Source organism: Temnothorax nylanderi, unplaced genomic scaffold (genome assembly GCF_030848795.1).
Source record: "Temnothorax nylanderi isolate EJ_2023f unplaced genomic scaffold, tnyl_v1.0 TNYL_tig0170_pilon, whole genome shotgun sequence".
NCBI lineage: Eukaryota > Metazoa > Arthropoda > Insecta > Hymenoptera > Formicidae > Temnothorax > Temnothorax nylanderi.
Genome location: NW_027249232.1, coordinates 126398 through 152658, shown reverse-complemented (window position 1 = coordinate 152658; position 26261 = coordinate 126398). Strand labels below are relative to the sequence as shown.

The window sequence follows — 26261 nt, the reverse complement described above, 5'->3', positions numbered from 1 at the left end:
ATTTAATTTAATTTTTCTAAGTATATAAGATAGGAACATTTATGATTTACAAGGATATTGTGGAATCTGAAACGGAAACGCATAAATAATAGCTGCTCAGAAAGAGCTTTATTTAATCTGCATATAGATTTATATTTACATTTTGATAATATAATTTACGACGCCGCGTAATTTGTAAGAATAGTAAATGATAAAATTCTTATGTTATTTATAAAATCGCCTTGCATGTGCATCTCAGTGTACATATATATCATATTAATATTTACAACATCGATTAAAAAAGCTGACTTGTACATTCCCCGCTATATACAGCGTTTCCTCCTGTATACTCGGAATAGAAATAACAAACTACGATTGCGCTATTAGAACACATAATTCCTACACTCTCTGGAGAATATTTATTAGTTAATAAATTCTCTTTCACAATTTCATGTACTTCAAACACTTCGATTTCTAATTTGTCATTAATAACTATCTCGAATTTAATTTAATCGGTATAACAATCTTGCAATGTAAATTCCTTGCATTGCTACTGCGCTAGCTAGTCGATAGATCCTCGTAAAGAGATCTCTTCTTCGTTATTCTCCCTGACATGATCACGAAGTCGAAAACGGCGAAAATTACGCAAATTTATATAAAATTCCCATGATAAGAGCGTCAATCTACAAAACTCTATTCGCATTTTGATTATTGTACTGCAACGTCGTAAAAATAATATGTATATCGACAGATGAGCGGAATAAATTGCAGCGATCTAGAAGATTACTTCGCGACTACTAAAATCACGCTTACAACAAAAGACTTAACATGATATTTGTTCTACCATTGGAGCGTAATTATGCGGCAAACTCATTTTTCTACACGAAATCGGAAAATCGTTATTTATTTCATCACGCGTTCAGAACGTTACACAAGCAAATTACTCACCCTGTATTTTAACTATTAGTGCAAATCCGCGCTCTCGATGAAAAGAAAAGAATGTATTGGTCAAACGCCATTCGGGGTTGGCGTGCTGTGAACTGGCGCCCGCAATAAATCGTGATATTGTAACAGAGCTTCCCGCAGGGACCTAGATACTTGACCAGAAGTAGTCGCGATCGTGCATTCCACTAAACATGGGTATAATCCGATCAGCTGCTCCCATACCGATCTTTCAACTAATATGTAAACAATCGTTTATTAAGTACATATAACGATGTTACTTCATACAAAATAAATGGGAAATAAAAACGCACCTTTATTGGGAGGCGCTTTTTTGAGCGATACTACAAGAGTGGCAACGGCTTTCAGAACAAACGATATCTCCGACAATCTGTACCTAGAAAAGGTTTCTATAATAAGTACTTAAAATAACCTGCATTTTAAATATAAAATATTCATCAAAATGAAAGATCCGCTGAAATAAAATTAAAATTTCCAATTTGTCAGAAGGTTTCGATACTATTACCTAGGCAAAGGGCACTTTCCACTGCGTCTCTCACTTTCAATGTATCGCCGTAGAACCTCTTGAAATCTGTGCAGAAGGGCTGTAACTGCCAAACGCCCGGCGATTCCACCCTCGTCACTTTCCGAACTATTTTTAGGACTATTTTCCGTGTCGTTGTTCAGTCCGTCTAATAGAGAAAATTGCAACAAAGTCTCGAAGCAAGTTTTCGCGAATTCTTCCCGTAACTTTGTCTCAGCTCCATTCTCTGTGGAAGAAAACGGCATCCCTTTTCATTGAAGAAATATTCAATTCATGAGCAGTTTTCGTAAACAGAGTTTAGATATTATACGTACCGATATTTGCTGTGGTAGCCGAATGTATGGAACCTTTATTTAAAAGCATAACGACTCTCAGTATAAATTGATGAGGTATGTGCTGAGAATGTGGTAACACTTCGTCCCTCAGTAACTCCATAACTTGGCAATCTACCGCCTCGTCAGCCTGGATCTCCTCTACACCCCGTTCTACATTCAGTACACTGCAATTGACCGAGCAAAATTCCACTTCTTACCATGCTTTCGAAGTAAATAAGATAAAGAATCCGTCAGAGACCTCATAGATTCATCAGAGAGGTGACAGTTTACCTTTTAGGGAACAAGAAATCGTCTAGCGTGCTCGCGAGCTCGAGCCACATGCTCTGGAACTGCTCGGGATATTTTCTGGCGAGCGGCAGCCCGGTGTGCAGGACGGCTAAGAGACTAGTCACGGCCAGTTTCCACGTGGTCGCGGATGGGCAAGCGTATTTCATGGCTAGTGGCACGTGCAGCGCTTCCACGATATGCTTCAACACCTGACCGTCGATCACGGCCATCTCGTGCGCAGTCTTCTGGTACAGGCTCACGACCATCGACAGAGCTTTCTCGCCAAACGGAACGTAATTCATCGTGACCCAGTCAGCGGACGCACCCCTGACCTGGGAGATGTGCTTCGTGGGTATTTTACCGTAGGTCGGGGCTTCGCACGCCAGCTTCGAGAAGCTCAGCAACTGAAGGAATATCAGTACGATCATCATGCGCAAATTCTCCGGGCCGTTTAACGCTTCCTTTTGCAGGAGCTCCATAGAATGCAGCACCTCGTCTTGCAAGTGAGTGAGAACTACGTCGGGCACCGACGGCAAGATGTACGGCGTTGATTCGCCGTGCACCGGAACGGCCACCGCATTCTTCAGGACGATACATAATTTTTGCAGATCGGGTCCGGTGAACTTGTTCCTAATGTGCTGGAAAACACCTGGGAATATATGCATCAGCGCAGTTAGGAATGCCTGGGACGGCACGTAAGGCTCCGTGTCGCCTTCCTGCGGGGGCGCGGTGCTCTCCATTCCAATATTGAGCCACACGCGCCACGTCACCGTCCATAAGCCTTCCGAGTCGTTCGACTGAATCACCTCGGTACTGTCGCTTCCCTTCGGCTGAAAGAGAATCTCTTGGAATGATTTCAGTGCCGCTAACGATACCTCGTTGTTTTTACTGAGCGCGGAATTCTCGATGAATTCGAGAAGCAATGACCATGCTCGGGGAAAGTCCCCCAACATTTGCAACAGTTGACGTTTCGTATTAAACACCCTGGCTACGCCACTTAACGTTAAAACCTGCGTTTCCGCCCATTGCTTTTGCGCTGTATTTCTGCTATGATGAATAAGTATGTTTCCACTTGTGTCGACCTTTTCGCTGCTAGCTGAGTTCGACAAGCTTCTCACTTTATCTAGCAGTGGAAACAATACTTGCCAGAGCACAGCCTGCCACGTGGGTTGATGCAGGAGGCTACCGTGTGCGGATATGGTGGAGAATAGGGTTTGACTTGCCGATTTGCGTACAGCTGGTCGCGAATCGACGCATAGATCTCCCAGTCTTGCGTAGAGACACATCCAGAGTTTATCGAATGGTGGCATGTTTGTTGTACCAGGAAAGTCGGGGAATACTGATGACGAGTCCCCGCGCAAGCAAACGCACAATTTTTCTTGGTTCTGATAGAAATAGTCGCTTATGTTCCACATTAGACCGACAGCTGTGAGCGAGATGTTCAGTTCTTGTGTCTGCGATCCAAATTTAGCAGCTGTATCGACGCACAGCGGAAGACATCGCCAAGGCATTACCGGTAGAAAGTCGGTTACAACTAACTGTAAACATTGGAAAGCTATGCGTACTAAAGCCTCCCCATGATGATCGGAAACCGCTCCTATAATACCGAGCACTAAAGGCCAGCCATGGTACAGTGTCTCCCCAGCACCGTGAAGCACTTGCAAAACGCATTCTAGCTGTCGCTGTCTAACGTCTCCGTGACGCACGGACGATAACTCGGACAATGGCCCTAGCAATAGCGTTTGCAATTTCTGATTGTCGCGAAGTGGCTGCGGGTATTTATGCTGAAGAGCCATCTTGACGAGATACGTAATCGCTTCCACGCCCCATTCTCTCATACGAATGTGCGGATGTTGACAAACTTCTAATAAATGGTTTGTTAATGGTCTCCAAAGTACTTCCACACGTGGTAAGTTGACTAAACCTGTCTCTAAAAGTTTAGCAACGGCAAACAGGGAAGGTTCACGATTAGAATACGCCAGCTCCATAGCCTCGTGGCTCAGTTTGCACAGGGCATCTATCAAATGATGTAGAGCGACATCATCAAGATGCTGACTACTCTCGAATAATCTACTGAGCATAGCGCTGAGTACAGGTAGATCCGCCATAACCGCGTTCGTCAACACGGCGTTCGGATCAGCTGCGGTTCTTCCAGCTTTCAACGATCCGCCGGTAGAAGGTTTTAGACCAAGTATCCAAACGAGATGTTGAAGAGTAGTAAGTACCAAGTGCCATGCGCTACCGAGTATGCTACCGTGACAATGAGCCAACGACAACAGCGCACGCATGCATTGCAGATTTTTTGCGGTCAACATGACGGGACCTTGATGAGCACCTGAATGTAATTAATGTGATAAAAGATTAATCGAATAATAGCGAGATGTACATAACTGATCGCATAAGCGAATTATTATCCTACCAATTGGTAACGATGCCGTTGGTAGTGGCGTGCCAACGGCCACTACTTGTTGCCTATAATCGGGTTCACCCATTGTCAAGTTGTATTGAATCGAGTCCTGCTGCCTCGCGGTTGGTATGCCTTGAGGTGCATTGTACAATACAGTCAAGGCGTAATTAGGCGGTAGAGATGCTTTACATATCGCAGTAATAAAGGCATCGCGTGGTGCTTGCAAGTCCAATTGACCACAAAGAGACGCGAAGGTTTGAATTGCTTTTAAAACATTTTCTGTTGCCGATTCGTCCGTGCTGCAAATTCACAGATGCATTTGTACCCTCATATTTTTCGCATATTATATAAAATAGTAATAATTTATGCAAGACTGCTACCTGGCATCTATTAACGGGCTAAGAGCTGCCAATAAACCGCACCAACTAGAGTTTATCAATTGTACATGAAGTTTTCGTTTGGATTCGCTGGGCTGATAAATCTGAGTTTCGCCATTATCATCTTTCGATCCATTTATAGCCAATGCGATCGATCTTATAATGTCCAACAAGCATGCATAAGCTATACTGATTCCATAACCGATCGGTATTTGCGGCGGTTCGACTTTATCCAACATTTCCAAGCTGTGAAAGATAACTGTGCGTTATCATCAATCTTTAATGCTGTCATCGTTATCAAGAAAAATATGTAATATTATCATAAATTGGCTTACTAAGTTGGCTTAGCTTGTCCACTTGTAAATGTTGCCACTACTGGTAACCAAATACCGCGTGAATAAAAACCGGGTTGAGGCGATACGCCAGGCCCGATAGGCATTCCTGTGAATAATGGTGAACCTGTGTTTTGAGGCATAGTTGTACTTGCTGCTGTTAAAAACAAAGAATTGTCATATAGCATCCCAGAAGAATATACACATACTTCGGATAGTAATAAAAATGTGGAGAATTGAACATTATGCATGCAAAAAGACTTTGAAATAAACGGAACTATTAAAAGTACAGCAAATAACATTATCAAGAGACATAGTAGTGTCTCGCGCCGTGTTAATTTTACAGCCGTTTATCGCGGTGATTTAATACATCTGTACCTGTCTGACTCATCATTTGTGGATTTACAAAGAGGCTATGTACATATGCGCCTAAGCTATTAACAATATCTTGAAAAATATTTGTAGCGTGTGGCTTCAAGTCATAACATTCACAGAAGTTTGTCAGCAAATCTGCTTGAACTGTCATTTTGTGCAAAACTTCCAACGCTAAAGCTCTCTGCCAGGTAGGTTTGTCAGGATCCAGAAACTTCACGATTAAGGATAAGAATATTTCACATTCTGTCACCTAAAGCATCGGAATGTGACTTTAACTTATGCTTACAATAAATATCGTACATCATTATGTGTAGATTCAGAAATATTTACCAATAAGGAATGATATTTCTGTATCAAAATCGATACAACTCGCAACAGCCTCATACTAATAGGAAAGTAAGGTTTATCTAAAGGTGTAGCTTGTTGCAAAGATGCTGGTACTGAATTACGATACTTGATGTTAGGCGAAAACAGTTTTATCACAAGTGCACACACTCTCTCCTTCAGTAAGAAGCTAAACTCTGGGTGCTAAAAATTATATTTTTATAATATATAATCTTTACATAACTATATGAAAGATCTTGTTAAAATAATTTTCCTATCTCTTAAAAATACAAATCTCTCAGATCATTTACCTTAAAAAAGACCGATGAAAAGTTTGTTAAAACCGATTCTAGCAGTTCCAAACCGAAAGTTCTAGTCATTTCAGTAATGCCTATTAGCCAGTATGGTTGATCGGCATTCACCAATTGTACTAGATCCTAAAATCAAATACACAAAATAATAAACCATAATATTATATTCTATGTATAGATTTACATAATTACATAAGCATTACGTAAATAAAAAAACACCTGAAACATCAAATATGCATCTGCAGCGCAAGGGCCGAGACCTTTAGGCGCTTGATTTGTTGGAATTTTTAGTTCCTCTAAATTCACTTCATCAGACTCTGGCTGATCAGGATTCAGCTCATCCTCGGCAACTACTCTTTCAAACACCAAAGACACTAATTGCCTTACAGTAGCACCAGCTGTGTTTATCGTTGTACAGTCTTTTGTAAAATGTAACCGAAAACAAAGCACCAAATTCTGAAAAGACATAATTTTAAATAAAATATCAAGGATGTTATTGAAGAGAGATAAAAAGATATTCATACATAAATGGATCCTTACTCTCGCCAAGGTATCTCCATGCACCACGGCATTACTTGTAAGCAACAGCGTTACAGTCTGCAAAACTTTAACTTCCTCCGTACCTGATTCCATCAACAACCACAAAGTATCGGTAATATATCGAGCACCTTTCTGATCTACCGCCTGCTGCGTTATTAACCTCTGCATCATGCCCAGGCAAAACTGGAAAACAGTAAAAACTTGTATAATAACATTAATATACAAGATATATAAGATCTAATTTTTTTAAATTAAAGATATAAAGTATAGCTTCTGATACCTTGATGATTTTTATGTCCTTACTCTCACACCCTTGAACTAGAGGATAAAGTATTTGATTTACAATATAATATATTGGTGTCCCTGGGTTACTTGAGGCTGTTCTCAACTTAGCGATTCCTTCCTCGCATGACTGTAATAGATACAAGCTATGACAGCTATTATGTTCAAGCAGCAATATGCTATCTTCAGTATAAAGACATTATTTTAATTCATTATTGTTACTATAATAAACAATAGCGTAAGCTATTACATTCTATATCTTTCAATATAACTCGAATACACATACACACACCTCTGTCAGCTTCTAAACTTACAATATATAAATATTCTATATGATGAATATATAGATTGTTACAGATCTTTAAGTTTCAAGTTTTAGTTTAAACTTCAATGAGAAACCAAATCAAGACTGAAACTAAACTTTTGGTTTCAAGGTCCAACTGATTTAAGATAAGACAGATGACAGTCACGTGGCTACGTACTTCCTTGATTTGCGGGTACTTCTTCTTGGTCTCTGAGGCGAGTACCTTGAGGTCCGACTGCAGGGCCTCCAAGAACTTGGAGGCGTTCTCCAGGTTGCCGCCGACGGCGGCGGCAGCGGTGTTCGCCATCGCTGACATCGCCACTGTTGCTCGAGTCTCCCTAAATTGGCACGGTCTCTGAAACCGGGAGCATGACGACTCACTACCGAGAGGCTAAGCGCCACGGTGTTCAGCCGTCGAATGATGATCGAATTGGTATGCTTCGTCACGTCGATCGTCGGTGACGATAATGATAGCGGACAGGCGGTCCATCGAAATCACCCCTTTTGTCCAGTCGCCGTCGATTACATTAGACAGGCTGCTGCGGACGCTCGTAAATCGCACGTGTCCAACGATTCTCGTTCGTGTACTCAAGATTCACGCAGCTACAACTGGCTAGTGGCTACGACCTACGACTAGAAGCCTCTTGGCCGCGATTGCACGATCGACATACAACTTGACTTGACACGATTGACATAAACTCCGGAGACCACGTAGGCACGTATGCAGCTGTATGCAGCCGCGCGGCGCTGCTGCGCTGTCACCAGTGTCACCACTAGAGTCCCTCTGATACGGGCATAAAGCCTTGTGTACACGATACCATGGTGTAAGTAGACAGGTGAAGCATTGCGCATAATGGCGGCAGCTTTGGCGGTTGAACCAATCAGGAGGCGACCTATTTTGTAGGCGCTCACTTTAAAATGAAGTTCGATTATAAGAAATAAAAATGTGTAAATCATGTAAAATTTTAAATATATACTTAATGAAATACAATAAAACCTTAAATAAATAAACTTTAAACCTCCGTTTATTAGTTTATTTATGTATTTATTAAACTCCAGTCTTAATTCTGTTCTGGTTTGGTTACGTAATTTGATTAGGGTCAACCGCACGTCCACAGTGTAGATTCTGAATTATAGTGTGAGGAGGAAGGGTTGAAACCTCGGTTGAAACGCAATTTACTTAGGTAATAATAAAAAGACATATGTAACGAAAAAAAAATAAATATTTTATTCAAACAGAATAAAATTAGGGAATGTTTTTTGTAATTATTAAAATACACATTTAATAACATCTAATAATTTTAAATAAAATGTAGACTTGAATAAAATAACAATCTAAATATAAACTTTATTGCATATATGTTTTGTTTTTTTCCCGACTTTTTTAATAGTATTATTTTTTTTATTTCTAAATTAAGGTGCCTTAATCGAATGTATGTTCTTGTTCGAACCAAGCATGCTAATACATTCCTTGGCACAGAATGATTTATTTTTTCCAACACGAGGTCCGTCACTCTGTCGAAAATGAAAGATTCCCTCGAGAGTCCATTACCATGAAATGCTAGGAATTCAGCATTCATAATTTTTCCTACATTTTCAAAATCTTTTGAAGGTTGAATACAATTTCCTTTTGAAATGCAGGACAGCCAGTCACCCGACGGAATTAACGTATGTGTTGGAACTCCTAAGTGTGGATACTTATGTCGGAAACGATGAGCAACGTAACCTGTAATGTATATAAGCGCTTCCTCCTCTATAGTTTGTTTAGCAACATCTTTTTCGAATTGTTCAAGTAATTGCAATTCTTTACTTGTTACACGGAAGTCGCGGATCAGGACTGCTAGATAAAAGGAAAACATAAAATAAAATAGATATAAGCAATGTATAATAAGTATTAATGTTTTATTTATATACAAATTATTATAATTACAAGTAATCACTCCAGTGCTGCAATGTAAAATAGTACATAATAGTACAATTTGCTAATATTAGTATGCATTTAATAATACCCTTATCGAAATTTAATAAGTGATTATTTGGTAATTAATTATTTTTTAGTATTACGTAAGGGTACCCTTACAGAAATTTAATACTGTAAGTGATGATTATTTGGCTAGTGATTAATTATTTATTTTGATATTATTAACAGTGCTTTTATTACTAAAAATAAGTAATTAATCACTAACTAAATAATCACTTACAGTATTAAATTTCTGTAAGAGTATCAATTTTAAGTTCGAGCCTACAATAAATGTTTTAAGCCCTAAGCCTTAAGAAATTGACCAATCAGTCGATTATTCTCTTCAAATTTGAATGAAATTAATCAATTCCTTAAGGCTTAGGGCTTAAAACACCTATTGTAGACCCGGACTAATCCTTTAACGGCCGACTGTTTTGCAAGACACATGGTGGATTGAAATTAGTTAATACCTACTAAGTCAATGTGTAATTTTTATGGAAAATTGATTTTTTTAAAGTAGGTGGGATGTATGCGTCTCACTGGCCGTTAAAGGTTAAATGAACTAAATCACCTTCATTTTCCTCATCTTTTTCTTCTTCGTCTTGTGTATGATTATTAATATCTTCGGAGGTGTGTAATTTCTCATTGTGAATGAGCAATGCAGCCTCCACGTCATCATCTTCATTATTAAAGTCTTGATCGATATAGTCTAATTCGCATGAATCAGTGCAATGTAAATCTTCCATTGTCATAAAAGAAACTGCGCTTGAGTCACCTTCGGTGTTCTCTCGTACCGATATGCACTGTGCAGAATGCTTGCCAAGAATGTACCATTTTAATCTGTGCTGTACTTCCACAGGTGACGGATGGTCGTTTGCTGCTCCCATTGCTCTTAAATACGAGAAGAAGTTTTCGAGCACATCCTGACATAACCGCCTTGTCATTATGTATTCGGGTATGAATACATCGAAAGAATATTTTTCTTTTATATATGGCAGCAATTCTTTTAACGAAGCATTTGTCAGTAATATGCCTTTCTGGAATGGTAGGAGAGTCGATTTTTCACCAACTCTCATGTTGGAAATGAACTGGCTCATTTTCCCCAAAATTTTATTTTGTTGTTCTAATTCCACTCCGTAAGCACGCGAGCCGCTGTGGGATCCGAATTTTGATTGGCTGTTCAATACATCAAACCAGTTATTAATCAGAAGTAAAACATCCGATAGTTCTTGCCAATAACTGTCTTGCGAGAAAAATCCGTTTCTTCCGCAGTATTCAATGGCCAATGCGTTCCGGCGAGAAAAAACTTGTGCCGCTAATTTCACCGTTTGGCGTTGATGTCCCTTAACATCGAGATGCTTTTCACTTAAATTGAAAGCAATTTTCAAGTCTTTGGAATTTAGTGCGACAAGTTCTTCCAAAATTCGCTTATGCAACATTTTCCCATCAACAAGAAAACCATGGTCAATGAAGTTATTTCTTAATAACTTGATCAAATGAGGAGCATCTGCGAAGACAAAAATCTTTAAAGACTTATCTGCCGGGTGTTCGAAAAAATATTGTTTCTCTCGGGATTCTTTGCCTTGCTGTGACTTTGACATTCCAACACCGATGTTTAGTTCATTCCACAAAGCTATGTTTGTAGGTCCTAAATCACTATAATAGTTACTACCACAACTGTATAACTGATTTTGTGAAGAGCTGTTATAATGTTTAATAAAATGTCCTTCGTCATTGGCTGAGAGTATTGGTAGTAAATTGGCTGTTTCCACTTCGAAAAGAGACCTCTGGAGGTCGATTCTGTATTTTGAGACGAGGTGAAAATTACAAAAGTGAACAGATTTACTAGATTTCGACAAATAAAATTGTAGATTCTCTAGTGAATTTCCTCACTTTTGTAATTTTCACCTCGTCCCAAGATACAGAATCGACCGGCTGGCCATCACAAATTGACAGGATTTATGTGGACCGTAAATTTTCTGTTCTCTGCGTTCTAGATCCAATTTATTTGAAATGTAGACTTCATCGAAGGTCAGAACAGTAATTTTGTCTGCGGCAGATAAATCTTCTCCTTTTGATTGCATTATTTTTAAAACATCCTTCAAAACTCCTGGTTTTGTATTAAATGATGCTGCCCAGTTTCGCAGAGTGGACTCGCAAGGTAGCGGTAACTGCTTGACTTCACGTAAATATTTATACGTTTTACCACTCAATGATCGAAGAGCAATGGCGGAAGAAATGTCATCTGCTGACCATTTAATTCTCTTAGTGCTCGGCGCCATCAATTTTTTTACTTGGCCGGGTGTAAATACAGCATGTAATATACCAGCAGCTGTATCCTGGCCAGCTCTTTGTTCATTTTTCTTCATGGCTTCGCAATTATTGGATTTCATTTCTAATGCTTTTCTGAGCTGCTTATTTTCCAATAACAGTAGCTTGTTTTTTTCTTCAGCTTCCTTCAAGTGCCGTTGGAGCCTTTCAATCTCACTTTCCGATTCACACTCATCTCTGTAAAATATAAAATTTACGAGTTAAACACAGAAACCATTGACTTCGGCTTATACGAACACCTATTGTGAAGTGGTCGAAGTGTCAAAAATCGTCTAAAATGTATTTATAATTATAAAAATACGTACACATAGTTCCATCCTAACGGCGGGTTGTCTGTGCTACATTCCATATCTGTGGAAGTTTCGGCAGATGTGGTATGCTCCTTGACAGTATTGATGACTGTTGTATTTTTCACACAAGCTACAAGTTCTTCGTACGTTGGGATTCCAGTACGACTGTAACATGCAAAGTACTGTTTAGCAAGAAAACAGAAAGAGAAAGAGATATAAGAGAGAAAGAGAAAGCGATACAAGCAGTATTTTGAAAAATCTGCAGTAAGATCACTTTCAAACTTACCAGGTGTTTTTTGTCATGGGCTCTGTTTCACCTTTCAATGTACAGCGCCTGTTAACTCTATTTACACCTTGATTTGGTAAATCGAGCAATTGAGTTGGAATCGAGCCAGGCTTCAGTCGACGCATTAATCGAGCCTTGGTATTCAGTATACGTGGCTTTGTCCATTTATTTTCCATGCAGTCCGAAGAGAAATGTCGCTTACATATATATGCTGAAAATTACACATAAGTTTTCAGAATAACACAAATTATATACTGTATACGAATTCAAATGATTCTTGAAATTTACAGCTGTTTATGTTTAAATTTTCTTCTTCTCGGTGGCAAGCTTCGAGCCATTTTTCTTTTAACTCGCGATTTTGCGGGAATGGAAAGAACTTGATGTCTTTCGTTTTCGTAGCTCCACCGGAACGACTTTTGCAATTTCTCACGCAACAAGTCGGCATGATTCCTAGATGATCATAAATACATATTATTTTTAGCAAATATCAACCAATATAATGCCTCTCAACATTAATTATATTTACTACTTACTGCGTATGTTGTATTAAAGTCGCTTTCTAACAGTTAAACACACAATATTTTCCGCACAACAGACGCACGCGACGGATAACGGACTACAAACTCAAACTGACGGAAGCAGCCATATTGCTTTTCTCGCAAAACAGGTCGCGCGCTGATTGGTTCAAAAACTGAACGAGTGCGCAGCATCGGGAATGCTTCACCTGTCTACTAAAGCCTTGTGTACACGATACTAGAAATCGGTCCGAGTTTCGGTTTAAGCCAATCAACTTGCAGCTCTTACAGAAAAGCAGCAGTTTCATTGGCTTAAACCGAAACTCGGACCGATTTCTAGTATCGTGTACACAAGGCTTTACACCATGCACGATACTAGAAATCGGTCCGAGTTTCGGTTTAGGCCAATCAACTTGCAGCTCTTATGCTGGGTCTACAATGCGAGTCGCAAAGTCGTGAGTCGCAAGAATTGACCAATCACAGTTGATTGTTTTCCTCAAATTCGATTGTGATTGGTCAATTCTTGCGATTCACGACTTTGCGACTCGCATTGTAGACCCAGCATCAGCATTACAGAAAAGCAGCAGTTTCATTGGAAACTGCTGCTTTTCTGTAATAGCTGCAAGTTGATTGGCTTAAGCCTTGTGTACACGATACTAGAAATCGGTCCGAGTTTCGGTTTAAGCCAATGAAACTGCTGCTTTTCTGTAAGAGCTGCAAGTTGATTGGCTTAAACCGAAACTCGGTTCGATTTCTAGTATCGTGTACACAAGGCTTTAAGCCCGGTGTCCACGATGCAAGAACTGTGTCCAAGTTTCGATTTAAGCCAATCAACTTGCAGCTCTTACAGAAAAGTAGCAGTTTTATTGGCTTAAACCAAAACTTGGACACAGTTCTTGCATCGTGGACACCGGGCCTTAAGCCTTGTGTACACGATACTAGAAATCGGTCCGAGTTTCGGTTTAAGCCAATCAACTTGCAGCTCTTACAGAAAAGCAGCAGTTTCATTGGCTTAAACCGAAACTCGGACCGATTTCTAGTATCGTGTACACAAGGCTTTAAACCGAAACTCGGACCGATTTCTAGTATCGTGTACACAAGGCTTTAAGGCTATTGTGTCCTTAACCTCAAACTGCATGAGATATGATATAACTTGCAATAATTGTTTCATAAAAGTGAATAAGACGTTTATTGTAAAAAATTATTATGTCACTCGCGCGACGAGGACAGGTTTGTGTCTCGTTGATATTGCATACAATAATATCGTCATGTTCATGTACTTATTATTTATAATTAGCGAATGTTTGTACGTTCGAGTATGCTTGGGTTAATGTTGAAAATTTATAACATACGTCATGCGTATCACAGATTCTCAGTCACTAAGAAACTGCGTTTCGAAATTCACTGCCAGTCCTGAAAATCTATAATATATGTGACGTAAACTATAGAATAGATTTTCAGTACTTGCAGTAAATATCGAAACAGCCTAGTAGTGAATACCGGAATGCAGCCCTTGTTGTTTTTGCTATCTTTAGATTCACTGCAAATTTTGCAAAATCTACGTTTGTTTCCAATTTATTTTTAGCATTGGGGAACATTTGCTCGCATTTGGCACATATACGATGCAAAATGGCAAGATCCGTACAAGAGTGCTGAAGTAATAAAACATTATCTTATGGGAATGTACAAGCCAATATATCATCCACTGAGTAAGTATCATGTATTGTAATAACTCCTTTCTCCCAACAAGCAAACTGCCTACAGTATAACAAAAGATTAGGCCTGTTCTTTTCAGTTGAACTTCTTGCACAGTTCAATATTTTCTCTTTTTCTTTCCAACATGAAAAGAAAAAGAGGAAAGATGAAGTGCAGAAGTTCAGCTGAAAAGAACAGGTCTATTGGTAGCAGATTTGCTTAAATATTGCAACAGATCTGATATCACTTGTGCGTTTGCATTAAACTTGTGTTTTTACATAGCCTATTGAACAAAATTATTTCATAAACATTTAAATGGTTATAAAAATGCAGATTCTGTTCAATTTTTACAATCTGCCATTATACTATTTATATTCTGTTAACAGATTTCATTATATTTCTGCTGACATTCTATCTGAGCTGACAAAATTTGTAGCAGACACTTTCAAAATCTGTTCTTGACAGATTTGGATAAGTTTTCATTATTTTGGAACGCTTATATAAGTTCAATTCCATATAACAAAGCGTTAACTTCTTTGTATTCTTAAAGCAATTGTTATATGAAAATATTAATATAGGGAGAAAAAGAACATTTATCTATGCACCTATTGTATAGAAAAACTATGAAAGATTAAAACAATGGAAGAATAAGAATAAAAGATTTTTTCCTATAATTATTTTCATAGAGCAAAAATATTTATATAACTATATAAAATATTATAGAATAAAAAATTATATAGACCTAATTATGCATCGCAAATCCAAATCTTTAGATAAAAAAATGTAATAAGCGTAATTATAAAAAAAAACTTTGATGTGGACTATTAATATGTACTTAATAATTTTTATATAGATTCTTGCGGCGATCATGTAGTAGTGATAAACAGCAAGGAGATCGCCTTACGCGGAGACGAATGGCGAAAACGTGTGTACTTTCATCATAATACGTATCACGGAGGTGCCACTTGGACTCTTGCATGGGAATTACATCACAAGGATCCAACTCTGGTAATTGATTTCTTGCGATTTCTAAGCGCACGATAATATAAAATTTTATTAATTTAATTATATAACTGTATATAATTGGAACAGATTGTAGAAAAAGCTGTATACAGAGCACTGCCGAAAAACTTGCAACGGAGGTACACTATGCAAAGACTGCATATATTTCCAGATGAAAAAATATCTGAAGATATGTTGAAAAATGTTAGTAATCAAATCAAACAGCTAACAGCTGTCCCTGTCCGACTAGATCATATTCCACAGAAGGAAGTAGACAACTTTCCACAACTTTTAAAGTATCCCGAAAATTATATTCTTAAATAATAAGTTTAATATAAGTACTAAATATACAGCAATGTATCCAAAATGGTAATATACATGTATATACTAATGCTGAAGTCCTTGTCATACGTTTTTTACATAAGTAAAATCCATATACACGTATATATACACGCGCGCTTGCGTATCTGTGTACGTGTTGTATTAATGTCTAATATCACAATTAAAATTCCTCCCATTTTTCCGTAATTCTACCTGATTCGTCGTCGTCATCATTCACAATTACGGAATACGTATGAGAAGTATCCCATTTACTTCGTTTTTGCTTGTCGGATGGTTCTTCCAATTCTGGATCTCTTGATGATTCCGTGGTATCGGCAATTCGTGATAGCGACAAATTCCTTCCGTACAATTCCGAATTTTCTGCATCAAAGTCATACGAGTTGCGTAAAATAGGTATATCGCAGAACTGACATTGCGGTTCTTCGTACATGTCTTCCAAGCACGGGTGAAAGATTTGTTTGCATATCTGACAGACACGGTATTCCAACAACGTTATCTGCAACAATGTCGTGCAACATCTAGGTAACTTATGGCCCCGCGGGCACGATCTGACGTGCCATCCGTCTATTATTTCGCCACATAGGTTGCACTTTTCTATCTGATTCGGATAGTATGTAGTCGTGTTTAATATTTCCCGAATGCGTTGATTTATATCTTCGTTCTTCGTATCCTCATCTACACCTTGGTATATCTCCAGATATCGTCTTAATAGAAACACAGCAGACATTTGATCCTCCGACAGCGTATTTTTCTTTATCAAATTTTCAAGATACGCACAAGCGGAATGTAGGAAGATTAACGGGAGCGCTTCCGTTATCTTACACTCTCTTACGTGATCCATATTCGGCATTGGCTTCTTCGTCGTGCATACGCTCCTTATCACCGTCATCCACATTGATATTTGCAGTTTGTAGAGCGATAGCGGCTCAAGTTTCTTCGGAATTGGACAAAGTACCGCACAGGGATCATTTGCCTTCGCAGCTTTTAGTCTAAGGACTTCCATACAATCCCATATGCTTCCAAGATTTGTGCTATTATTAATAATAGACAGTGAATCACATATTGCACCCCTTAAAGTGAAGATATGCATTGTACTTGGTTCCCTCATCACCAGATGATCGTATACTGTATTCGGACTAGTTATATTTGCAAACATTATTTTATTTGGCGAATAAGCGAGCCCTAAATATTGAACACGTGTCTGTGGTAAATGACTTTTAATACTGATATTAACTAAATCGTTCGATTGTGTGTCAACGACAAAAGTATGACTGTCTTGCGTGGTGATTAGAAATTGTTGAGCAACAATAGGAATTATACCTAAAACAATATATATATATATATATATATAACAATAAATAATATATTCTAACATATTTTAAAGATTAATTAAAACGTTTATATAATATAAAGTACATTTATAAAATTTAACTGTAAGCTATAATTCTCAGCTGTAATTCTTACCTGTAATAGTGAATTCTTGCACACGCAAGTGTCGTATATTTTTCAATTCTCCCGCCGAATTTATGCATAGCAACAAGAGGAAAGAACCTTTAGCGGCAAGAATCTTTATATCTGATTTATCTCGAGGAATCATATACAAATAATTAACTGCTACATGATCAGGATCGACATATTTTTCTACCGATATTGTTTTTACAATATTATCCATATCCGTTAATTTTATGCCACGTATTCTTCCGTCAAAATATCCAACAATGATCAGATGCTCGTTTACATTAATAGTGATCCAACATAATACATTGGCTTTTAATGCATCATTTAAATATATTGTACCAACAAACACAAGCTCCAAGCTTTTTGTAAAATTTGATATTCTAGGGACCCTCCAAATCAATATGTCGCCACTATAATAGGCTACGGGAAAATATGCAAAGAAAGTTTCCCCTGTCTTGGAAAGTTCACCCCACGTCATAGAGCAAGCTTGCAATTCCTTTATCCTCTTAGCTATCCTTGCACTCTGGTTATTCAATTTCTTAGGAAAATTACATATATTAAGACTAGTTTTGATTTCACTTCCTATCATTTTTAAGTGCAGGGATGAAACGTCGCATATGGAATACCAATTATTAGAAACTTTATGCAGCAAATCAACCGCACCTGCCGAGCTTAATATCGCTAACATGCATTGATTTGGAGAGATCAAATTTTTTGGCGACCACGCCGTCTTTACTATTCTTGGAAATTTGTCAGTTGCTCCATCAAATTTCGGCGTAATCACATCATTCATAAGAAGCGAATAAATGTCTTTGCGCATCAGATGTCCCATCAAGATATCCACCTCGTTTTTAAGTGCACATGCTGGAAAAGTGTTGGGAGGATATATGAAAGACCGGGTAAACTTGAAAGCTGGAGTCGGTGACATAGGCGACGGTTCCAACTGCTGTAATACAAAGTATCGAGGTTAGGTTAGGTTAGGTTACCTCAGTTGCTTTACTTAGTCGGTGTTTTGCATTTATACATAAAAATATTAAAAATACCACGATGCAGGTATATATAAAATTCAAAGATCGTGTAAATTGCAGAAATAAATTGCTCGATCTCCCTCTCGATATAAATGCAGTATCGGAGATCAACCTTTTGCGATGGAAGAGTAACTTACAAGTACGTGGACGCCCTTCTCCATGATTATCGAGATTTGATTATCAGGTGACCATTGTATCGCGAATGGGCTCGTCACTAACGGAGAGATATTGACGCTATAAAGTTCTTCCGTTTCCATCACGAGTCGTTAATTTCATTTCTTAAAAACATCACGGCCTCTCAGCTATCTTCTTCTTCTTCTTAGTTTTTATTGGCTCCTGCCTCTTTTCCGAGGACAATATGGCCAGCTTTTTCCACTGTTTGTTTGTCTGATCTGTGTGTAGCGTGAGGGTGCCATTCTTCTTCTTCTTCTTCCGTTTAATGGCACTTAAGTTCCGATCGGATAGTAACGGCCATTATTCCATTCTGTGATATGTCGGCTCAGCACTTCTTCCTCTATGACCACTAGTCGTAAAAGCCGCAAGCGGCGTCGTAAAAAAACGTTATAGGCCTCGAAAGGCGCCGATACAATGCAGACAGACCTTAACAGTCGCAATACTTTAAAAAATTTTCCTTCGGAACACGTTCGAACACGATCGAGCCTGATCAACTCCTGTGAAGGTGCGATTTCACGATGACGCTCGACGCTGGATTCGAGCGTCAAAAAGCTAAACTGTGTTTAGCTTTGACGATCGACGCTCATTTCAGCCAATCCAGTGGTTAGGTTATATTTCGCGTCCCTCTGAATCTATCACGTGACCAGATTTGACGCTTGAATCCAGCGTCGAGCGTCATCGTGAAATCGCACCTTGAGGCTGGGGTCCCATGGAGTGGATTACGCGGAAGCGGAACGAGCGTATCACCAATCACGGCATCATTCTGATAGAACCCTTTCAAAGATTCCGTCGAAACGGTCCCGTGATTGGTGATACGCTCGTTCCGCTTCCGCGTAATCCGCTCCATGGGACCCCAGCCTGAAGGTGCGATTTCACGATGACGCTCGACGCTGGATTTGAGCGTCAAATCTGGTCACGTGATAGATTCAGAGGGACGCGAAATATAACCTAACCACTGGATTGGCTGAAATGAGCGTCGAGTGTCAGGGTGCCATTACATGGAGCGCGGAAACGCGGAAAGAAAGTAACTAGATTCCGCGTTTCCGTCGCTTCTTTCTATCCCATTTGAGCGGAACAGCGGAATTTATGCGTGTTTCGTGTGGGTGTGCCAAGAAGTGCTAAACAAGTATATAAAGAAATGTAAAACGTTTATAATGAACGGTCCAGTAAGTATTTGAGTATTGAGTATTAAGTATATTATAGTATTTGTACAGTACAGAGAAAAAGAACGAACATTTGACGCGCTCGATCCGCAAGTTTATTTCTCCTTATATTACATGGAGCACAATTTGCGCGGAAAAGCGGAACAATATGGTGATAACTAGACATTTATATTCCTTTATTAAATGTGTGTTGACTTAATTCATTGCAATTTGTATTAGTATGCTTATCTTTTCAGTTTATTTATTAAATACAAGCATTTTAATCAATAAATACCGCTAAACATTCTTATTTTATAATTCCCTATTCCGCTTTTCCGCGCAAATTGTGCTCCATGTAATATAAGGCAACCAAATGAACGGAACGGATCGACGGAAATCTAGTAAATTTTGTCTTCCGCGCTTCCGCGTTTCCGCGTTTCCGCGCTCCATGTAATGGCACCCTGTGACTGCTACTGGTAGCCGTATGAATAGGCTTAAGGGCCCGGACACACTTTTTCGTAACAGTAATGCTGGGTCTACAATGCGAGTCGCAAAGTCGTGAGTCGCAAGAATTGACCAATCACAGTCGATTATTCTCCTCAAATTCGACTGTGATTGGTCAATTCTTGCGACTCACGACTTTGCGACTCGCATTGTAGACCCAGCATAACAGTAAAGTTTCGACCAATCGCGTTGCTTGAATCGGGAACGTACGGCCGTACGTTTCCGAATCGAGTAACGCGATTGGTCGAAATCCTACTGTTACTGTTACGAAAAAGTGTGTGTGGCCAGCTTAAAGCCGTGATCAGACTACGGATTGGGATTGAGATTGAATTGAAATTTGACCAATTAGAGCAAAGTTCACTAAACTTGAAGTTAGTTTTCTTTATTCTGATTGATTAAATTTCAATCCAATCTCAATCCCAATCCGTAGTCCGATCACGGCTTAAACGCGATTGGTCGAAATCCTACTGTTACTGTATAGGCGCTGGGTAGAATATCGTTTCTTCGAATGATAGGAAAGAACAATGCCTCAAATTAATTCAGAAAGAATTAAATTATAATTTTGAATAAAGAATAAATCATGTGATTACAACTCGTTGCGCAGAATTGCAGCAAATAATATAAGACAAAGTTTAAACGTAGTCCAAGCAATGTATACAGAATACATTGAATAAACAATATAAGGAAAATCATAACTATCTACAAGAAGATTAGAACATATAAAAGAATTTCCACAAATGATTAAAAATACTCTTAGGCTGAAATCCCATGGTGCGGAATGGAAGTGCGGAATAGAGAATGCGTCATAGACACAGCCAATCAGAACTATGCCGCAGTGTTTACGATTTTTCCTGCATGCGTTCGTAACGCAGTTGCGTTAAAGATTTGCGTCATAGAGCCATAACCTTATACCTCTCATGTATACTCTCATTAAAACTTTAATAGACTCTTCAACCATCATTATTTTGGTTTCCATATTCACACAAAACAGTTTTAGCAAAAAACGTCAACAATACTGTATGGCGTGTATGATCGAGACCAACAGTACTGTGCCGAGGCTGCATCACGCATTCCGCATTCCGCAAGTCTTTGACCGTGCTGTTCACATGGTGCAGAAAAATGACCAAAAATGCGTCAATGCAGTTCAAAAATTTAAAAATATTGTTTTCAACTTTTTCATATTCAATATAAACTTTTATTTAATGTTATATTAATAATTATTATTGCTATTACAAAGATTATTTTTTATAAAAACGTTTAAATTATTTTAATAAAATGCTTATTATATCAATTATTTTCATTCCGGATGCGTCATTGCTCGTCTATGACGCACCATGTGCACAGCGTGGGAGACATTTGCAGAATGCGTTGATGCGGCATAGCTCTGATTGGCTGTGTCTATGACGCATTCTCTATTCCGCACTTCCATTCCGCACCATGGGATTTCAGCCTTAGGGCCAATATCACAGTCTCCGATTAACGTGATTCTCCGATTAAACTCACTCTTCGTCTCTTTCTAGGGGGACAGTTAGAAAGAGATGGAGAGTGAGTTTAATCAGAGAATCACGTTAATCGGAGACTGTGATATCGGCCCTTAGAGTCATAGATGATTGAAGTTTTGTTAACTCAAAGTTAACTTGGTTTCCTTTCCTTGTATGGAATTCCTTTTAACAGCAATTGGATTCTCTTTGATTACCCCTAAGAGCAAAAAGTCGACTTTAAGTCGACTTGAAGTCGACTTCTACCGAAACTGACTTGGCAGAGAAGTCGACATTTTTAAGGACGAAAGTCGACTTGAAGTCGACTTGAAGTCGGCGAATGTCGCAAAAACCACCGACTTAAAGTCGACTTCCCGTCATGATGAAAAGTCGACTTCCCGTCATGACGAAAAGTCGACTTCCCGCCAACTTTTAAAGTCGATAAAATAAACCGCAGCGTACGTCTGGAGGTCGATTGTGTATCTTGAAACGAGGTAAAAATAACAAAAGTTAACAGATTTTATTAGATTTTGATAAATAAAATCGTAGATACGCTAATGAATTTTCTCACTTTTGTAATTTTTACCTCATTATTTCAAGATACACAATCGACCCCTTGCTGGAGGGCTAAAACTGATGCATTTCGATTTTTTTTCATATATAAAATAATTTAATTATCTAAAAAACTGTATAATTACAATCCTAATGTTTTATTCTTAATTACAAAGGCGGCCATATCTGTGCCACTTCTGCGTGCGCGGATTCCGGCAGCCACTTCTGGTAAGCTGACAATAACAGAACTAAAATTAAAACATTCCAGCGTTAATCGCGAAACAATATGCAAAATTAGCTATATAAATATATATCATATTATTATCATAATGTTGTAAATATATAATAATATTTTATATATATATATATATTATTATAAATATATAATATCCACAGACTTTTATACTAGACCACTAACATCTATGGACGCACTGCCGAAAAGCTGATGCGAGTGCAAGGTGCAAGTGTTAGTGAAGGGTGCGGCCATATTGAATTAACAATAAGTCACTATCGGCCCTGGTAAAAATTACCGTTAGAAACAGTTAGAAACAGATAGAATTTCTGATGGTATGTAACGGAATCCTATCCGCTGTAACTGCAAGCTTGTCTAGCTCTATCCGTTTCTGTAAGCAGCACTATTGTATCTGCAAATACAGACAGAAAATGTAACGACGTATAACTGTATCTAATGGAAATCTATCGGCATACAGCATCTATAAGCTTTTGCAATAGAAAAACTTGTCTGTTTCTGTCCGCATTCTGTACGCATCAGATGCTGACGGTATCTATCCGTAATTGCGGATACCGCATCCATCTGCATCTGTACGCAATGTCGACCTACAAGAATTTGTCTGCAGCTACGAATACGAATCCTGTCTGTTTCTGTCCGCATTCTGTACGCATCAGATGCTGACGGTATCTATCCGTAATTGCGGATACCGCATCCATCTGCATCTGTACGCACACAATGTCGACTTATAGGAATTTGTCTGCAACTACGGATGAGAATCCTGTCTGTTTTTGTCCGCATTCTGTACGCATCAGATGCTGACGGTATCTATCCGTAATTGCGGATACCGCATCCATCTGCATCTGTACGCAATGTCGACCTACAGGAATTTATCTGCAACTACGGATACGAATCCTGTCTGTTTCTGTCCGCATTCTGTACGCATCAGATGCTGACGGTATCTATCTGTAATTGCGGATACCGCATCCATCTGCATCTGTACGCAATGTCGACCTATAGGAATTTGTCTGCAACTACGGATACAAATCCTGTATGTTTCTGTCCGCATTCTGTACGCATCAAATGCTGACGGTATCTATCCGTAATTGCGGATACCGCATCCATCTGCATCTTCGCGACGACGCCGCTAGGCGGCGCATGATGGAAAGCGTTTCTCACATTTAAAATACAACCAGCCATAATATATAAGCAGGCGTTCTGTCAGGCGACAACCAGAAAAATTACAGTGTCGTAACTAAAGGAATCCCTTCTCCTGGCGTTTAAAGGTAGAATCTACCTGATAACTACAAACCTCCCACAATGTACATGTATTTGCAGTAATAAGAAATGAATAAAATGCATTTGCAGTTAGAAACGGATAGAGCGGGCAAATCATAATTGCATGCAAATGCAGATAGATATCCTGCCTGGTTTTGCAATCAGATGCGGATAGACATTCAAAATTGGCTACGTATAAAAACGAATAGGATTCATAATTCGTCTGCGCATAGGTTCAGATAGAAGTTCCGTTCCGTTAGGAATCAGTTAGATGCAGTTAGCCTTCCTCACCGTATTTGCGTACACAGTCTTATAGAATCTGCAACACTTTTCATCTGCTTCTATCCGTAATTGCAGGGAAAGAAACGCATAACAGTCAGAAACGGATAGAATGCACGTTCTATCCGTTTCTAACGGTAATTTTTACCAGGGGGGTGTTCAGTTGCTCATGATGTGCGTTTATCTGCATTCGTTATTACAGTACATAACGAAGCAGGCAAATGTTTTTGTGTTAAATATTGGTACATGTTATCAATAAGTTTGTAAGTCATGCCTTCGACGTGTAGCGTACTTGGATGCCGAAATCGAACTACTACTCCTGTAGTATTAAACCCTTTCTTTTGGACATTCTGTATATGCCAGACTATTGTATAGAAATCTTGTATAAAACCACTTGTATAGAATAGTAGTATAGCATATCTTGACTAAAATCAACATGGCGGCAAGCATCACGGGCGAGATGTCTGTCAGCGGTCTAGTATTGTATAGAAGTCTATGATAATATCTAAATATTATTTTATAAATTAAAATCTCACATTTTTTATCCGAACCCCAGATTTCTAGCAGTTTGTGTTTGGACACGACTCCCTGCGACTGCAGCGTTTGTACTATTGCTTGAGTGCGTGGTATCAACCTGAAAAAATCGTATTGAATTGATGTAATCTATTCGATGAATCAACGTGAAATCAAAAGGAGATAGAATAACGATTTACCTGGCCCATGACTTGGTGATGCTCCCAGGTGTCGTCAGCAGCGACGGGACAAATCGTTTCAGCTTAGGGCACACTTGACCCTCCAAGAAGAAATACGCTAACCACTTGACACCGTCCACGGATGCTCTATATCCATCGATGGTAGTGCCCATTCGGCCTTTCCGAATGTACCAGACACGCGGCAAATGATCTTCCTGGTTCATTGATTATATCTATAAATATCTTTATAAATAAGTAGGAAAAACATTATAAAGCAACAATTGTGATAAAAATACCTTGGCGGTGGATCAACCAATGGTTCACTAAGATGGCATAGCATGGGCGAATTTCGGCAATCATTCGGGTTCTATCACCGTGACACCTCGCATGTACATCTCATTCGTTTCGTACACCTCTTTATAAACCACCTATTCCGGACTGATTTTCCGTAGAACGCACGAAGAATGCATGAACACAGGTTCCTTCATTTCTGGTGTTCTGAAAGATGATACAGAATGGAGAGGTCGCATTCAATAGGTCTTAATTATCGATGATAATTAATAATACACCATACCTAACCTGTAAGCATGTTTCCACTTGGCCTTATCCTGATCCTCTTTTACCTCGTCGGGCAAAACCTTTCTCGCGACTTGATCCGCCATACCTGCAAGAACTATCTGGCGTCTTATCGTGTCCTGTCTCGCGGCACGTATTCCTCGCACTCGCGTAAACTCTGGTCCACTCATCTGGTCCTCCAGCCTCCTCGAGATTCGCCGCCATATTGATGATGCATGACGCGCCGCTTGACTGTTTTCCGTCTTTTTATAAGTCGACTATTTAGAAGTCGACTTTTAGTCGACTTTCCGCCATTTTTAGAAGTCGACTAGAAGTCGACTTATAAAAGTCGACTTGCCGTCGACTTATAAAAGTCGACTTGCCGTCGACTTTCCGTCAACTGTGCTCTTAGGGTACATTTAAGAATGAATTGAATTCACAATTCAGCAGAACAAATTAGATAACTCTATAATTTTTAGAATTAAGGATAAAATAATAATCATAAATTCACTTCAATCATTATTGATTAAGATTCTCTTATCGTTAACTTATAAACTAAGATTGCAATGTAAACCGAGTATGAACAGAAAAAAGAAGTAAGAAAGTATGATACAATCATTAAACTTAAGCTAATAACTCGAATATAATTTACTTAAACTTTAAATTTAAACTCAGTGTTCTAAGTAGGTTATTCTCGGATAAATACTATATTAAACGTAATAATACTTCTTACAAGTAATGCATCACGCTTCTATCCTGCAATGTATCCAGCTTTAAGTAAGATACATTTCATGTTTTGACCACGCTATGTATCACGCTTCGAATACACTAATACTACGTTTACGCGAGCTTTACTTCTGTAGTAACTTACGATAATTCCTTCGCGTAAACAGGATTTTTCTTCGCGTAAACGGGATTTTGTAGTAACTTACGATAATTTACTTGGCGTAAACGATTGATTTATCGTAAGTTACTACAGAAGTAACGCTCGCGTAAACGTAGTATAAGTAACATATACATCGAAGAACTATAAAAGTTTTGTAATCAATTCGTTGTCTCGAAAGTTCATCGTGAACAAAAGAAATGTAAAGAGACTCGTCTTCTTTATTTAACTTTATGCGCACCACGAAGAAATTATCTCGTTCGATAGTG

General features: G+C 38.8%; 4 protein-coding genes and 1 long non-coding RNA gene across 10 annotated transcripts; 1 reads left to right on the top strand and 4 right to left on the bottom strand.

The window, feature by feature from the left end:
* Positions 1-82: 82 nt before the first annotated feature.
* Positions 83-8059, bottom strand: Mon2 (Mon2 homolog, regulator of endosome-to-Golgi trafficking). 3 transcript variants are annotated; one of them, XM_071715689.1, is made up of 15 exons: positions 7498-8059; positions 7014-7145; positions 6734-6916; positions 6413-6649; positions 6194-6319; positions 5889-6086; positions 5562-5808; positions 5187-5340; positions 4855-5097; positions 4487-4773; positions 2071-4402; positions 1780-1964; positions 1448-1691; positions 1236-1312; positions 83-1157 (listed from the first exon to the last, which is right to left on the bottom strand). In XM_071715689.1, exons 1-15 carry the CDS (start codon positions 7633-7635, stop codon positions 988-990), a joined length of 4953 nt encoding a protein of 1650 aa, XP_071571790.1. In that variant the 5' UTR covers positions 7636-8059; the 3' UTR covers positions 83-987. The 3 variants fall into 3 exon arrangements, with proteins under 3 accessions (XP_071571790.1, XP_071571788.1, XP_071571789.1); XM_071715687.1 differs by having other exon boundaries at positions 1236-1318; positions 7498-8058; XM_071715688.1 differs by having other exon boundaries at positions 1236-1318; positions 5187-5337; positions 7498-8058.
* A 1143-nt stretch (positions 8060-9202) lies between these two features.
* On the bottom strand, positions 9203-12742 carry LOC139777983 (uncharacterized). 3 transcript variants are annotated; one of them, XR_011719456.1, is made up of 6 exons: positions 12475-12689; positions 12187-12397; positions 11916-12065; positions 11173-11787; positions 10862-11079; positions 9203-10786 (listed from the first exon to the last, which is right to left on the bottom strand). XR_011719456.1 is itself a non-coding variant. In XM_071715711.1 (6 exons), the coding sequence occupies exons 2-5, from the start codon at positions 12629-12631 to the stop codon at positions 11184-11186; spliced, it is 1122 nt and encodes a 373-aa protein (XP_071571812.1). In that variant the 5' UTR covers positions 12632-12636; positions 12720-12742; the 3' UTR covers positions 9203-11079; positions 11173-11183. The 3 variants fall into 3 exon arrangements, 2 of the variants coding, with proteins under 2 accessions (XP_071571812.1, XP_071571811.1); XM_071715711.1 differs by adding an exon at positions 12720-12742 and having other exon boundaries at positions 9203-11079; positions 12475-12636; XM_071715710.1 differs by having other exon boundaries at positions 9203-11079.
* A 1030-nt stretch (positions 12743-13772) lies between these two features.
* Positions 13773-15796, top strand: Mrpl13 (mitochondrial ribosomal protein L13). Its single transcript, XM_071715706.1, has 4 exons — positions 13773-13931; positions 14287-14410; positions 15250-15404; positions 15489-15796. The coding sequence occupies exons 1-4, from the start codon at positions 13908-13910 to the stop codon at positions 15720-15722; spliced, it is 537 nt and encodes a 178-aa protein (XP_071571807.1). The 5' UTR covers positions 13773-13907; the 3' UTR covers positions 15723-15796.
* Positions 15423-18994, bottom strand: LOC139777977 (uncharacterized). Its single transcript, XM_071715705.1, has 3 exons — positions 18364-18994; positions 17205-18144; positions 15423-17060 (listed from the first exon to the last, which is right to left on the bottom strand). Exons 1-3 carry the CDS (start codon positions 18481-18483, stop codon positions 15901-15903), a joined length of 2220 nt encoding a protein of 739 aa, XP_071571806.1. The 5' UTR covers positions 18484-18994; the 3' UTR covers positions 15423-15900.
* Positions 18995-23386: 4392 nt separating this feature from the next.
* On the bottom strand, positions 23387-25470 carry LOC139777981 (uncharacterized). Of its 2 annotated transcripts, XR_011719455.1 has the most exons (4): positions 25129-25470; positions 24851-25052; positions 24576-24787; positions 23387-24496 (listed from the first exon to the last, which is right to left on the bottom strand). It is a non-coding gene; the product is annotated as an uncharacterized lncRNA (long non-coding RNA). The 2 variants fall into 2 exon arrangements; XR_011719454.1 differs by having other exon boundaries at positions 23387-24787; positions 25129-25466.
* Between the last annotated feature and the right edge of the window lie 791 nt (positions 25471-26261).